The following is a 16,358-nucleotide window of genomic DNA, read 5'->3' as shown; positions in this document are numbered from 1 at the left end:
TTCCATGCTCTGAGTCACTTCACAGCATTACGTGCACCTCTCATTCTTTTGAGCATCTCAATCACCTGCCACATGCATGCACACGGCAAGCCCTATACGACCCTGCTTCTCTCTATTCCCTCGGTCATCCACATCATCTCCGTTACAGCGAGGCACATTTCTCCATATGCAACTCTGATTTCCCTCAGTTCAAATAGAAACCCCTTATCTGATCTGTTCACCGTCTGTTTTTCTCCTTTCCTGACTTTTAATATGGCCATTTTGGAAAGAGATATCTACTGATGTTCACCCTCTGAATAATAAAGCTGACCACCAGCCCCAACTGCCACAGCTCACCAATAATAAGCCAACCGCGACTGGGATCCTTTATTCTTTCACTTGCTGCGTGATGTGAAAAACATAATGCTTTTGAAAAAAAAAATACAAAGGTTTTACATCTTCCAGAGCTGCTGGACTTCTGCTATCAGTTATTTGGAAACTGGCTCTGATCATATTATCTGATGGCTTCCTGTCCCAGAAGCAAAGCACAGCGTTTCAGCAGCATTAAAAGCACAGCTGCTGCTCACTACCCCGGCTAACATACGGTACGGTAGCAGTGCCACGGTGACCATGCTATTGCCTCACATGGTGTGCCACTGACACAAAGACTGTTCTGTGTCACTTCTATTTCTGACAGCCCTAATGAGTCATCGGTTCTGGCACTGCGTTCGGTGCTGATTGCCCTAGCAGAGCCCAGAGAGTCTGTTCGCTAAGGTGTGGCATGAAATCACAGAGAAAACCCAAAGAATGTGAGCTGAGCTTCTGCAGGCTTCCCAACAGCTGCAGTAGCTCACAGGCCTTTTATTGCATGGCAGCGGGGGGAAACCTCCTCACCACAACAAGATGGAGATGAGAAGAAAGAGAGAACAAACAAAAGCTGCTACTTTTTTTTTGTTATTTCACAGAGCAGAGTTAAGAATAGAAATAAGGGAGGAGAGTCTATCTAATCAAGGATTTAATGAAGGGACAAAAATAGTGACACATTTAACGGAGAGAGGTTTGGCAAGTCCAGTTGAAGATCTGACCTAAGGCTGCAATTAATGCTTAACTTCATGAGTTCATCACAATTTTCCAAAACCTAAAATTACACCTTTTTTTTTAGTCCAAACCTAAAGGTTTTACATTTTCAAAGATTTAAAGCCTTTACACACCATTTGCACGTCAATATATATTTAGAACTGTTGTTTTTTCATGAGCACTTTTGACACAGAATATGAATATTTCGCAGCAAAAAAAATTAGTAATTTTTTTCCAGAAAGAGATGTTTTTTCTGAGCTTTCGCACCGCGAATGACAGCAAAAAAAAAGTTTTAAAAAACGTGTTTAGTTACACCTACAGTATATTTATGAAACAACAACACGGAGGCTCCGTAGTCCGAACCAGGACGGCAAACTTTATTACTTCTTTCAACCTTGACAAAGGCAGCGCAGACCAGAACCAGTCTTTCTGTTCTTACCTTTCACAATAAAAGCCCTAGATATGGGCGAGTATTTCGCATTTTCTTGTCGTTTATTTGTGTGTAAAGGCCTTTAGAGAAGCAGCAAATGCATTTAAGAAGTTGAAACCAGCAAATGCTTTGCTTTTCTGCTTGATAAATCACTTCTCAAATTACTGACGACTTGTTTAATCAAATAATGTTTCATAACTACACTGAACAAAATGATAAAATACCTTAACCCACCGCCAGATCACACATCTCTTCCTCTTCACCGATACGAGTATCATCTGCAGATTGTAGCCGCCCTCCATTAAAGGTCCATCTTGTTTAAATATTGTGTTTTATTCTTTTGCCAATAGATGGGCATCATCTGTGGGAGACGGAAGCCAAAGTTGACAAGGACTCCGTCAAAAATGTAAGTGCGCCTCACCGACGTGACTCATTGGAAATGCTCCCGCCGTCTTCAGTCCCACCCTCCCTTGACACTTTCTCCTTTCCTCTCCGTCTCCTCCTCATCTGTCCCCTGTAATGATGTAACCTTTGCTAAGGCATTACAAGTTGCAACATAGACAATGATGATTAGCCCATGCAATCCTGAATGGAATTTTCACAAAATCTCTGTACCCTAGCTGAGTAAACACGGGCTGTCATATTGTTTTTCCTCTGACGCACACAAAAACAGACACACACACACACACACACACACATGTGGATCCTCCCAGCATAGCCAGACGTTTAGTTCACAGCAAAGTGTTGTGTGCTGTGGTGAATTGGACTTAAAACACCTCGTCTGTGCCTGGATCCTGCAGCCAAGAGTGGATTACACCCACCGCTTTTACCTGCTGCTTTTCATGAGGGTCGTAATGAGAAAATAAACCAGCGCGCTCATTTTTTACTGACGCTCTGCCACACATTTTGATTGTGTTAATATAAAACGGAGAGTGAAAGGGAATCATCAAATGTTGTTCTACGTGTCACAGAGAGAGCTGGTTGTGCTCTGGAGTTAATTAAGACTTCACTGAGGTTCGTTAGGTCTGCTCTCAGTACAGGATCTGCGAAAACCTGTTTGCCTGTGCGTGATGACAGTATGTTTTGCATTGCTGACGCCTTTCATCAGCGGCGTCTCATCCTCCCCTCCCCCCATTTCCCCCTCCTTTTTTTGTGTAAACTAACCGAGGCAATTTACACTCGCACGGGGTCTAAAATAAACCACACACATCTAAATGCTGCAACTTGAGGTTGTTTTTCCTCCTTGTTGTTGCTGCTATTTCACTCAGGTAAATGACTCGGTTGCATCAGGAGGGTAAATACGGACTCTGATGTCTAATTGGCCTGTAGGGCTGGCTGATGTGCCGTGGCTGGAGTCCCAGATGCTGGAAAATTAGCGGGCGTGCAAGGCTCGGCCGGGGGGCGGCGGTGTGAGGAGGCGAGGTCGATGAAAGACAAATACTACTGTGTTTATTTGTAGATCTAACAAACAAGTGGGGAGAGACAGCGAGAGAGCCCTGGCCTTCCTCTCATGTCAGTTGCCACCAGACTACTGTAAAGTGCTCCAGACTGCCTGCCCGACAGTGTTTTTATTGCCATCCAGAGCGTGCTAACTTTCATTGCTTAGGATGGAGAGGGGAAAGCCATGTGCACACACACATTTAACACACTCAATCAGCCACCTGCGTATTTTCTTTGTCGTCATCTGGAGGGCAGACCGGGGCGGAGGACGGAGGCCCCTCACCTCCAAAACCCCCCACGCCCCCATATGGCTGCCTCCGTCCACAGTGATGACCAACAAAAACCTGCTTCCTGTCATTCTGGCCCGTTCAGACCCCCACGAGAGTGACAGCCATCCCAGGAATCGGACTAATTCCCTCCGTGTTCCCCTGTCAGAAAGAAAGCGGTCGAAAGTTCACATCCGTCCAGACTTGCCGAGTTGTGGCCCGGGGGAAAGGTAGGGGGACAGGCGAGCCTCTCCACAGGGAGGCATGGCTGTGCAAACAAATAAACCGGCTACCTCTCTCTCTCTCTCCTCTCGTGCTGTACAAAGCTAAAGCCCTGGGGTTTTCCTCAGAGACAAACACGGGCACTGGACCAACCTCTTGGGCTCTACTGCTGTGTCTACACAGTCCAGACGAGCTCGTTTAGACCTGCTCCCAGTCCAGCCTCTTGGAAACACTACCCCTAAATGAAGGCCAGCTGTAAAATAAACATAGCTGTTGATTAATATGCTGCAGGAAGTCATACTACAAACGTACATTTGGAGAGTGCCATGAAATCAGATGAGAAAATACAACTAATGCACTATTATCTGTTGATGCTATCTGCAGCTGTTTTATCTCATAGAATATCTCATTGTATGTTATTTGTGTTATAGAGCACTGTTGTTGTGGAGATCCCGCCGTACAGGAACCAGAGAATATCCAGCCCGGTGCAGGTTAACTTCTACGTCTGCAATGGCAAGAGGAAGAGGAGCCAGTACCAGCGCTTCACCTACCTGCCTCCTAACGGTAATCATCATAAATATTTCCCACCTTTTTTTTTTTTTTAAACACCTGCGACAGACATGTATGCATTTCACAAGCTGCACACACTCTGCATTCATCACGTAGCGTATTTCTCCAGGTCTTGACATCCATCGGCTGTAGTTTACCGCAGCCCGTCAACATGCCATGTGAAATTTCGCGTGCCAGTATTCTGTCGGCGTTTTTGACGTTCCGCCTGGCACCGCGTGGCCCGTGGCCCGTGAGTGAGAGCAGAAGATGTGAGGTGTGTTTATTCTGTAGTGAGACGGCGTTCCCCAGCGATGAGGTGTACCTGCTGAGTGACAGAGCCTCCGAGCGCTGTTGATGAAGAGAAGTCAATCCCCCGGCGACCTGGCTTTCACACCCAACCTCACACACAATGCCCCTCTGGTTCACCAACGCACAAAAACACACACGCACACACACACACACGTGCATCTACCAGGCGGTGCGTTGCCCTGTCATTCATGTAGCAACCTGAAAACCCAGGAATACCTCTCTCTCTCTGTGTTTATCATGTGTCCATGGCCTCAGTGTTTATAGATGGCTTTCACATTGGAATTTGAAGAATGTATCGCTGAGAGTTTAGAGAAGAGTTCAGCCTCAAGAATTACATTGCAAGCTATTGACTTTTTCACAATGGGTGCAGGTGAAATACCAGCTTTGGTATCACTTTCAACCATCCAACCACTGGAATACTGTTATTTTATCTTTTATGTATTCAGAGAAAGTTGACCAAGCATGCTTGCTCTTCTTTTCAGCGAAACAATGCCTCCCAGTTATGGAGCCAAAACCCTTTTTTTGTTTGCTGTGGAGCAGCTTCACTGAAGCAGTCAGGAGTTCAAGTGCCTTAACTTTTCTGGCACCTGATCAATAGTTGCTGAAGGCGGGTTTTCCCACATCGTCCCAGCTGGTTTAAGGATTCCAACCAGCAACCTTCTATTTGCAATACCTGCGTCCCTCTTTCCTGATAACCAGCGAAAATCCATAAGGTCAAAACAATGGTATTCATTGATCAGTGTCTAATGGGTCTAACGCTGCTGGGAGGAGCGTGCATTGCGTTTTAAGTTAATAAGATGTGACATTTAGATTATCAGCAGATGTATTTACGGCCACAGGAGATAAGTGATTGGGATTTTGGACGAGGCTCTGAAAGAAAGTAGAGCAAGGCCCTATTTGGAGATGCCTGATCATATGATGAACGAGTTCATCGTGGGTAACTGGACCAGTGAGGGGCTGACAAACCGTGTCCATATATAGCAGATCCATTTCATATACCATTGCTTCCACGGAGGGAGAGAGAGAAGGGGAGACGTAGAGGCTTATCAGCCTCCACTATGCATCTCTAAGTCATTTCCCTGAGCCATAAACACAGCTCTAATTAAAAGATGACTTGTTGTGTTCTCTCTTTTGTTGCCAAGTAAACCGCAAAATACAGCGTGGACCACACAAGCGGGCCTAATGTCTTCGCAAAAGGAGCATAATTAACTCACAAGTGTTACAGCCAAAGAGACAAGCTATTGAGTTCTATTTTGAGATTTACCACGCTTTTTGAAGACGCACATTAAAATATACAACATTTCTAAAAAAAAAAAACAATCTGTATTTAAATCAAAGAGGTAATCTAGAGTGTAATATTACAACTGTGTTGGATAACAGCTGAGGCAGAACTGCTCTGGGTGCAGAAGTAATTGTATTTCAGTGAGGAAACGTCTGTGGGCGACACCAAAAAAACACATTTCTCTTTTGAAGTAGCATCACAGCCAGCAGAGTTGCAACCTGCAGCACCGTTGACACTTTGTCAATGAGATTTAAAGGCTAATGTATCATTACAGAGTTTGTAGTTGTAATTATGAATGCATGTGAAGTGAAATGCATTTTCTTATTCATGACGACTAATCCGTGCTCACTGATTGAAAAGCATTCACAAAGAATACTGTATAAAGGTTGTAATCAGTGTAAACAGACCCCCTCTCTGGCAATGATGACTGTATTACATTCATGGTTTCAATTCAGCAACAAAGAATGAGGAAATCCTAGTGAAGCTGTTTGCTTTTGAGGGTTTCAGTGTGCGTGTGTGTGTGCGCGTGTGTGTGTCAACACTGAGAGAAACAACCGACACTGTGGCCAGGTACTCGGGGTGGGCTGCGGAGGAGGACACACACACACACACACAACGTTGTCAACACATGTATGAAAAGGCTCTTCCGGCCCGCTGTCCCACTTCAAGCACAGTTGCGGTCGCTGACGTTGTTTAGAGAGCACATTTCTTTCACACTCTGCTGTCTGCTCATCTATAAAAAGGCAAACCCGACCCTTTAAATAGCTCGACTTGTTTGAAACAGCGGAAGGATGAAGCAAACACTCTGGGACACAGATGCTAGTGAAAAACCACCTTTATTTTCCATTCAGGTCATGTGACCATCCTGTTATTCTTCAATGCAAATGTGGTCGGCACCTAACTAGCACCGATGCCTTATAGTTTCACTATGCTGCATGTTCCCACTCAGCTCAGATGAGAATATTATTTCAATAGAGACGGTATTGTTTCAGACGTGTAAACAGATTATTATCTTCCCCTCGGCCTCGCCCTGTGAAATTATAACATATTATCAGATGCAGTCTGTGGTGGAGTCACAGCCGCTCTCACTCTCACTCTCACTAGCTGACAGACAAAGATAAGCCTCTGTGATATGAGTAGAGGGGGGCTGTAGACCTGTTGAAACATTGCCGTTGTGATGTTAAAACAGGATTTGAGCCGCTCAGAAATCCTCTTTGAAATGTATCGTTAGCACTGTACAGTATGTCAGAGAGCACATAGGTCAAGTGTCTTCATGAGCAATTTATTAAAGTTAAATACTTGGGTTGTCAGAGTTAACGCCACTAGTTTCTTTAACGCATTAACGCAGCCGATCTTTCGGTTGCAGCGAGCTCAGTTTTAAAGCTAGAGTGAAGATATTGGACATCATATGAAACTAGAAAAGCTAAGGCTTGTCGGGAAGGAGGCTAAATTTTGGTGAGGAAAAACTGACATGGCCATTTTCAAAGGGGTCCCTTGACCTCTGACCTCCAGATATGTGAATGAAAATGGATTCTATGGGTACCCACGAGTCTCCCCTTTACAGACATGCCCACTTTATGATAATCACATGCAGTTTTGGGGCAAGTCATAGTCAAGTCAGCACACTGACACACTGACAGCTGTTGTTGCCTGTTGGGCTGCAGTTTGCCATGTTATGATTTGAGCATATTTTTTTATGCTAAATGCAGTACCTGTGAGGGTTTCTGTGTGATTGTTTTGTGTTGTTAGTTGATTTACAATAATAAATATATACATACATTTGCATAAAGCAGCATATTTGCCCACTCCCATGTCGATAAGAGTATTAAATACTTGACAAATCTCCCTTTAAGGTACATTTTGAACAGATAAAAATGTGCAAATAATTTGCGATTAATCCCGATTCAGTATTTGAATCGATTGACAGCCCTAATAAAAACAGTTCAGCCAATTACATCAATTTTCTGCTGATTATGAGTTCCTGAATATGAGCTAAAGCTGTTTTCAGCCGAGGGATCTTGGAGGCATTTGCTGTTGATTAATACCATCAGCAGTATTTGGGGTTTGCTTTTCTGTGATGTTGAGATGCAGCACAAGTGTCCTTGTCTGGCTCCCGGAATGAGCCCCTCTTTTTCCAAGCTCCCTTCCAATCATTCTTGTGTGAGTAGAGACGTGACGTGTCATTCTTCAAATAAGAAACAGTTCTCACCAACCACATTAAACAACGAACGGCGAAAAAAAGAAAGTCCTGGCAATGACCGAAAGCTCGGGCGAAGAACTTCTCGGAACCCCTTTATTTTTACAGGCCGTTTGGAGATTCCTCTGTAATATCGAGTTCTATTCTTAACGCAAACGGGTGCCGACTCCCTCCGCTGCGTTGGTTTGTGGTCGGAGCTGGAAAGGGGGAAAGAAAGTCAGAAACATGTTCTATGACACATACAGGAAAAATTTAATGAACCACACATTGTTCTTTTTTTTTTTGTAAATATTTGCACAGTCATGTTTTTTTCTTTTTCCCGAAAATCGGACAAAGACTGAACTGTTTCTGTCTTATGTCTAGAGCTCGTGGCTTTGTCAGACTCACCTACAGCACACTAAGGCCAACAGTATACTGGGTGACCAGATTGGCTACACAGTGGGACATGGTGCACCAGGTACCTTTTGAGTTAATGAACTACCACCTGCTCCATGTTAAATGTCACTGCAGATTCACGCCGTTAGAATAAGATGAGTTCAGCATTTCTTCAACACGACAATCCCTGATTTTTTCTCAGCAGCATGACAATGTCATATCCCAGCCAACAAGCGATGGAAATGAGAATCAGAACCTTTTGCATCCCATAATCCCCCTTGCCCGATGGCTAAAAGTAGAGAGGGTCTCCTTTGGAAGGAAATTTGCAAATCTACATAAGCCCTGTTTGCTTGCCCTTCCTAATCAAATACACTGTTACGCACATCTACGTCCCGATTCCCATTCCCCTTCAGAGGAAACAACCGCTCAATAAAATACCCAGATCAGGCCTGATCAGTTTAATACAAGCAGACAGAGGGGAAACTGCCAGAGATGGAGAGAAAACCATGTGCAGAACATCAACTGTCTGTGGGCCATAACCCACAGGTTGGGAGGAAATAGAAGCCAGCTGAAGTTGGGACTCGCCTGGTGAATCTGTTTTCTCAGCTCTCACACAAAGTGGAAAGGAGACACACAGATGGATGGGTGGAGCTGGAGGGAGACCTCTGTTTATATCTGTAGCAGAGGAGGGAGAATCTGCAGGCAAAAAAAAAAAGAAGTTTGAAACTTAAAAGAAAGGCCATTATTCCAACGTGATTTGATTTCCTGTTTCGCCAGTCTTGCTCATAGTCAGAGGGTATAAAGGAAAATAATGTTGACAAATTACCTCACTGGAGAATGAAAAGTTGAAGCTGCGATAAAGCAAACTGCTCTTTAGAAATACACTCTAACTGGATTACAAAGTGGGACTGCAAAGGTCAACAGCAGCCCATCCCTTCTGAGATACTGCTGATTCGCCTAAATTAAATTCTCATGTTGGTTTTGGTCAAAGGCAGGCAGGAAATCTCGTGACGTGGTACATCAGATTTGTTTAATGGGCATCCAAAGTGAGCGACAGTCACCAACATCAGGCAATCTGCCTCTTTCATCCCTTTTTTTCCCTGTGATGTATATCATCATTAACCAGAAGGACTGGTAAATATGAGTGTGCTTCATACTTCCTTTGGAAAAAATCAAGTACAACCTGAAGACCATGATATTTTTAAAAATATGACTTTTTTTGTAGCTGTAAGAAAATCTTACATACACATACAGTATATCAGTCTTCAGGATCCATCATGGATGATAATTTAATGTTTTAACTTTATTTAAAGTGGACCTATTATGCTTTTGTGCTTTTTCCCTTTTATTTAATGAGTTATATAGTTTTTTGTGCATGTAAAAGTTCTGCAAATTTACAAAGCCCAGAGTCCACTCCAAAGTGAGTTACTCTCCCTAACAGAAACTCTGCTCCTGAACCGTCTGAAACGCCTTGCTTGAAGTCCCGCCTTTTCTTCCATAACGTGGTGATGTCACCAAGTAACATATTTGCATAATACCTGCGGATAGTTTGGCACATCCTCAAACAAAGCTAGTTAGAGCGGAGCTGGAGCAGAGTCCGAAGAGTTTGGTTTGGTTGACCAATCAAAACAGTGTTTCAGACAGAGGGTGAAAAGAGGTGCTGCAGCACAGCCGGTATGACAAAAATAAAGCTTTTTTTAACTTTAAAGCATGTAAACATGTTCTAGTAGAAACCCCAAAATACAAGTGTGCACCTGAAAATGAGCTTAATAGGTCCTCTTTAACAGGTCAAAATGTGTTACAAACTCACAGATGACAATGCAGAACTTGAAGCTAAAATGTCAAAATGATCAAATTTGATTATGACGTAACCACATGACAACTCCGGCATCACACATCTCGGCTCCATGGCACTGTGCCACCCGTTCACACTAAAGAGAAAGGCAGGGAATCGCTGAGGGGAAGTGGCGGTGGATGTACTGTGAACCATGTGACTCGCTTGTTACTCCCCAGGCTGTGGTTCGGAGGCCCTACATCACGGGACTCGCCTTAGACACCGGGCCCCGGTCCCTGGGCTCTGACAGCAGACAGGGCTGACGTAAATGTGCTCCCTGCTGCGTTATCACCGCACCGCATCCCAGCACCCCAGAGGCTACAGGCGCGATTAATGCCCTATCAAATCCGACTCCCACGAAAAAAAATAATAACACAATGAAAAACACTCTCTTCAAACTGTACATTTCATATGCACCCTTTGCTTTCACTATCGCTCAAAGCTTCTATATTGTGTTCAAACACAAACAGTTCAGACAGACGTCTTATTCATATTGACATGTGTACGCCTTTGAGTAAATGTCACTTGGAACCAAAAACCTTAATGGTTTGGCATCAAACGCTCACCACACCCATTAACACGTTTTAACAATGTGTAGAAATAGAAACAGTGCATCCATTGTGACTCAGAAGCCTTTGCTACGCATCTGGGTGTTTTAACACTGCCCTGTTAGTTTTGCGCTGGCACAGTCTGCGCATGTGTGTACTTATATAATAACTCACCAGTGTGCCTGTTAATGTGGATCTCCCTCTCTCCATCTCTAGACCCAGGCCGTGTAGTTCTGTCCTGAAAAATTTTCATTTTAATAGAAAGTTGTTTTCAATAACTGCTCCTGACAGCGAACAGGAAGCATGTGATACCTGTCCGTCAGGACTAATCAGGAAACGGTGCAGACGGTCTGCACTGGATTAGAAGCTAGAAGAGAGGAGGCGGGATGATCAAGTGGGGTCACTGCACTCTCCTGCATTAGCTGAGGCCTGAAGCTCCTGAAACCACAGGCGCAGCTCTACAGCCTCTTAAGGAGCTCAGGCGGCCTAATCAAAATCAAATCATCTCCTTTTTTTTTTCACCCTCTCTCTCTCTATCTTTTGGTCCTGAGAGAAACAATTACTTCTAGAGTGTGTGGAGGAAACCTTGGGGTCCTGGGCTCCTTGAGCAGCAGCAGCAGCAGCAGCAGCAGCAGCAGCAGCAGCAGCAGCAGCAGCCAGTGCTTTAAAGTAGTCTTTTATTGGATATCAGAGCTGGAGGAGAGTCCAAAGAAAATAGGTCTTATTCATTATTAGAGCCAGCTGTGGCTTTCCACACTGATGACTCATCCATTTTTCTTTCCCCCCCTATTCTTTTGCTTTTTTTTCACGATGTGGTAAAGAGGGGTGGCGGTTGGGAGGCGTGAGGGTTTCTCTGTTAGAGAGCTCAGCCAAGTTGACACGGAGCCCATATCCACTGGTGGTTGTTTGTTTGGATTATGGAGGGTATCGCGGCCACAGTTGTGCCTGCTCACTGCTTTACTCAGCCTCACTCGTGCACTCACTGCGCCACGTGGATTCCCTGCAGGTTTTTTTTAATATCTCCACCTTTCTTTCTACTTTTTTTCCCCCCAGTGCCGATAATAAAGACAGAACCCAATGATGAATATGATTCTCTGGGGACTGCGAGACTGCCCATGCATTCAAAGCCCTATTACAGCCGGCCCAGGCTCGCTCCCATCATGCCTGTAGCCGATCCTGACGCCTGCCTGGTCGGTGGCTACCCTCCCTGCCCGCCACGCCATGCTGCCATGCCGTCGTCGTCCCCCAGCTCCAGCCCCACCCTACACGACCTGTCCCCCGTGGCATACAGCAAGTGCCTCCCCAACAGCCCCACCCACGCGGCACCTCCACCGGGCCCCGTGACGCCCCCCATCCAGGAGAGCCCTGGCCGCCCAAACCTCGCCCACCCAGCATCGCCTGACCACAGCTCTCCCCTGGGGATGCTTCATTCCCAGGGCAGCCCCATCCACCTCAACAGCCCCGGGCCCCATGGTTACCACCCTATCTATGCCAACAGCAGCCCCTCATCCTCCCCGGTGTCCCTACCTTCCACTCCTGGTGGGACTGCGGAGAACCCCTTCGTTCAGGCCTACAGCCCCAGTCAGGCAGCAGCCGGAGGGAGCTCACCCAGCCTGTTACCTGAGGACGCCAGCCCCCCGTCGATGGCCATCACCGTCAAACAGGAGCCCGGGGAACTGGACCAGATGTACCTAGATGATGGTGAGTTACGAGAAACACGTTGCAAGTTTCCATTTGATAATTAGAATAGCGGCAGGAATTTTGTTTTTCAACTTGAAAGCTTCTCTTTTTGAGCTCCCTGTCCGTGCCAAAAATGGCTGTTTGCGTAGCACGTTACATTTATTTAACACCTCTTGCTTATCTGCAAGCCCCCACACATAGCCGCACCCTGCTGCACCCCTCAGTGTTTCCTGATGGAATTCTGGCAGCAGATTGACGTCACATTTGTTTAATTTTAGACCCCGGCAGATTTATTTGCTTTTGGTGCAACGTGCGGTCCGGCTTATGTTGTCCAAGTGGCTGCTTTGCTTTAAAACAGTAAATTGCATTGATGGGATTTTGAAACAATCTGTCAAAACATCAGAGCGGCGAGGTCAGCCGCGGTGCAAGCAGAACAAAAACAGTGGCACACGCGTAGCGAACCAAACCGTTGACACAACGACTAATGAAGGAAGCAAAACAATGGGTAGGGGTTTCCTGAACCGAGCCACTTTCCCCCCTCCCCACCCCACCCTCCATCTTTCTGGGAGGCATGCCGAGAGGCGGAAGCCAGAGGCTTTGTTTTCCCGTCTTCTCCCCACGGAGTCGACACCATGCGGCTGTCGTCATCAGGGGAGGCTGCGGGGTCACTGGTCTCCCTCTGGTAATGAAACCAGTCACACCCAAGGGACCATATGGTCGACTTTACGGCCTCCTGTGTCCATGCCACATCGTCTCTCAGGTCGGCAACCTGTTATCTGTGTTAGCAGAGGCTCCACTTGCTGTTATGATATATATTCATAGAACACGTCAATGGCGTTGCGCCAGTTTGCAATGTTAAACCCCCCCGTATCCAAATGGAGGTGCGGGGGGGGAGACAACTCAGGAATATCACCCTTCCTGTGCACCTTTTGTTCAGTAAACTGAGGTAGTATGTGTGTGTATGAGTGTGTGCACGCTTCAATCAGCAGCCCTGGGAGTAGAGGGGTGATAGGCATGAGGGGACCAGGGGAGTTTTGCTGTGGAACTGTAATTGAGTTGAAATGCAGTTGTCAGCATATCTGTCAGTCCTGATGAGTCCCATTAGTCCTCACCTCATAAACAGACAATACAGAGACAGGGGGGATGGGGAGGATGTCTGTCTGTTATCAGCTCTATAAACTGATTCCCAACTTTTCTTTCCTGTTTCTTTTTCTCTTTCTTTTCTTTTCTGTTGCCTCATTTTCTTGAGTTCATGTGCTCTAAGAAATCTAATTTGAAACAAATCTGCTCAATTGAAATTCTCTCTGACTGTTTTCAATAGTTACGGCAGGCAGAGGCTTTCATTTCAGCATTAATTGGATGAAGTGAAACTGTAGCTTTATTTAGCGTTTTGTAATACAGTAAGGTTGGCAAGGGGTCCTTTTACACCCAACAGTATGAAGATATACCAGATTTAGACATCAGTGCTAGGGTGAAATCATGTAATCTAGTTTCTCTTCCCCACTACTCCATCCACTGTCACTTTAGCAGGCTCCATCTCTCTCCAACCCGGTGGCCAAATGTATTCAGCCAGTGATTACAGTTGCATTAGGGACGTGCAGGAATGTGTATTGATTGACCGATGGACAGTGAGGCAGCCGCTTGAAAAACCTCAGTGTGCTGCCGATTTGCATCACCTAACGTCTGCGCGAGCATCTGTGGTGAGCTCGCGGAGTCCCTGTAAGTGTGTGGTGGTAACAGCATACTCCGACAGCATCTGCTGCTCCCAGGCCCGGCCCGGCCCTATCCCAAACCCCTCAAATGAGCCCTAAGCTAAAATAAATAAGATCGGAAGGCAGCTCGCAGGGCGTCCGCACGCATTACCGCCGTATGTTAGCGAGCCGAGCGCTCCATTAGAGAGGGAAGACAAGCGGATGACCTCACCACAGCGGCGGTGATTTAACGCCAGCCATGTAGAGTAGCGTTCCTCCCCAGCAATTGGGGGGCCGGTGATTTGGAGTCTGCGGGAGCACACTTGATCTTCCCCAAGAGTGGAGCGCCTCCCACGCTCGAACGCTGAGGCCTCCGGCTCTCATCAGCCAGAGGAAATGTGTCTCTCTGGTCCGGGCCCGGGTTTTTACACAGCCCCTGAGAAATCACTCAACTTATCAACGGGTGAGCTACTGTACCGCAAGGAGCTGGGTTAGTATGGAGGGAGTCTGGGATGCAAACCCCCCTGACTGCCGTACACAGTCTCCATTGTAATCTGCTAAACTCTTCCCTCTGCTGTGCTAAAAGCTTACTAACTATAGTGCAAGACACGAGGCGAGGATTCTGCTGTCTGGTATGAGGTTTTATGGGAAGAATCCAGTTGGCAGTCAGCTCTACGTCGGAGCAGCCATTTTCACTCAGTGGCATGTTGGCTCTCACCTGCTGCAGCCTCGTTTCACATAGCTGGAGTAAAGCAGCAGAGGATGAAACACCCCAACGCTGCTGGAAGAACTCTGCCTGGTCGTATCGTTGACTCACCGTCGTAAACAACGCATGGTGGGCCTCACATAAAACGTTAAAAAGTTTTCAGACATTTCGTGCTTACTCACAGCCCACTATCTGTGCTTTACGAGGCACATAACTGTGAGCAAAACGCCAGTCAAATGACATCAGTGGATGTAACAATAGAATTTATGAAAAACACGGTCTGCAGCGTTTAAGTTTGGCGCACTAATTAGGCCAAAAAAAGCAATACTAAAATGACGGCACGCTCTGTCACACGTGTGATTCTGGTGACATCATACCCCCTCTTGTCTCAAACAACCACTGAGACACACAAACACACACATATACACTTTTAATCTTAGACTTGGCTTTTTTAACACAAACGTTTTTGGAAAGTCCCACACCACTTGTTGCAAACCCTTCACTTGGTTCCTGGTGTTTATAGGTGTTTTGCTGCAGATGTGTGCGTGTGTGTGTAGAGAAGGATCAGTGTGCTGGCCGTGCTCGGTAGTTCGGTCCTGTGAGGCTGCTGCCGTGTGTCCTGTCTCATTAGCTGCTTCTGTGATGGGTGATATCATGAAGTGCAGCTGAATGCAGCACACAGCGAAAATTAACTAGTGCTAATCAGAGGGCCAGATTCCTACCAGCTGCCTCTCTGGGAAACAGAGGGCCCTTATTCCCCCAAAATAAGAAAAACACAGAGTGCAACGCAGCCTCTGCCGCTTTCTGACATTTGACATATGTGCTCTGATTGCCTCGTGTTATACCGGGTAGTTTTCCTTGTGATTGTTTCCTCCCTAATTCAAGGTTTGAAACTCTACTAGGCTTGTTTTCTCAGAGTTGTTGTCTCCCTCGTTCCCTCCCTCCGGCGACAAAAAAAAAGGGCATTCTAACCTTCCTGAGGATCTCCGTCCACCGCCGACGCTTCTGAAGGCAACTCGAGGCTTTCCTCATGGAAACTTTTACACATCCTGGCGAGTTGCCCAGACCCCAGGACTCCGCAAAACCCCTAATGATGATTGAGAGCGCGTCCGCACCGCGCTGAAAACATGCTGAGTCGCTAACATTGGAGTGTGCCGCAAGGCTGGCTCTGGGATTGTAGGGGGGTGGGGGGGGCAGAAGAGAGAGAGAATTCAGGGGGGGAGGGGGCGGGGTGTTCATTAAAGTGGAGGTTGAAGTGTCTAATGGGACTCACTAAAGCAGAGCTCCTGTATGTTTAGACGGTAGGCTATGTGTGTGTGTGTGTGTGTGTGTGTGTGTGTGTGTGTGTGTGTGTGTGTGTGTGTGTGCGTGTGCGTGTGCGTGTGTGTGTGTCTTTTAGTTAGCAGAGATGCGGAAGCGCTGTAAGAGCCGGTGACAGCCTGTGCTTTCACAACACTCCACCTCTGACCCCTCTGGCCCTTTAGGAGCGGGTCGAGCTCATGCTAATAGTGCACAGAAAGAGAAAGGCTGTCTTGTGGTTAAGTGCAATGCCAAGAACATAGTCTCCTTCTAGACGTAGTGTTATTGACGGGTGCAAGAAGAAGGGGGATGGCTTTTATATTATTTATGACTACAAAGAGGATGTGTTTTTTTTGTTGTTTTTTTTACTCTTGTTGTCATTGCTTGCGTTGGGATCCTGTCTTCCTGGCAGCCCTTGAACACGGCGAGGTATAAGTAAAAGTTTGGGCTTCGCTTGGAGAAGTTTTATAGTCA

The 16,358-nt window shown here is 46.3% G+C and overlaps 1 protein-coding gene and 1 long non-coding RNA gene across 5 annotated transcripts in view; both read left to right on the top strand.

Moving 5' to 3' along the window:
* LOC141779734 (nuclear factor of activated T-cells, cytoplasmic 1-like) overlaps window positions 1-16,358 on the top strand; it is a 151,304-nt gene that overhangs the window by 116,887 nt on the left and 18,059 nt on the right. For 3 of the 4 annotated variants that reach the window (XM_074654729.1, XM_074654727.1, XM_074654728.1), the window contains 3 exons: window positions 1,837-1,892; window positions 3,846-3,978; window positions 11,562-12,209. In XM_074654729.1, coding sequence (XP_074510830.1) covers window positions 1,837-1,892; window positions 3,846-3,978; window positions 11,562-12,209 — 837 coding nt within the window. The remainder of the gene's footprint in view (window positions 1-1,836; window positions 1,893-3,845; window positions 3,979-11,561; window positions 12,210-16,358) is intronic. The other variant, XM_074654730.1, reaches the window with a different exon arrangement.
* Window positions 1-16,358, top strand: part of LOC141779735 (uncharacterized) — a 100,977-nt gene that overhangs the window by 66,560 nt on the left and 18,059 nt on the right. The gene's annotated exons all lie outside the window — the stretch shown is intronic.

This window comes from Sebastes fasciatus, chromosome 12 (assembly GCF_043250625.1).
Source record: "Sebastes fasciatus isolate fSebFas1 chromosome 12, fSebFas1.pri, whole genome shotgun sequence".
NCBI lineage: Eukaryota > Metazoa > Chordata > Actinopteri > Perciformes > Sebastidae > Sebastes > Sebastes fasciatus.
This window is presented reverse-complemented; position numbering and strand designations above follow the sequence as displayed.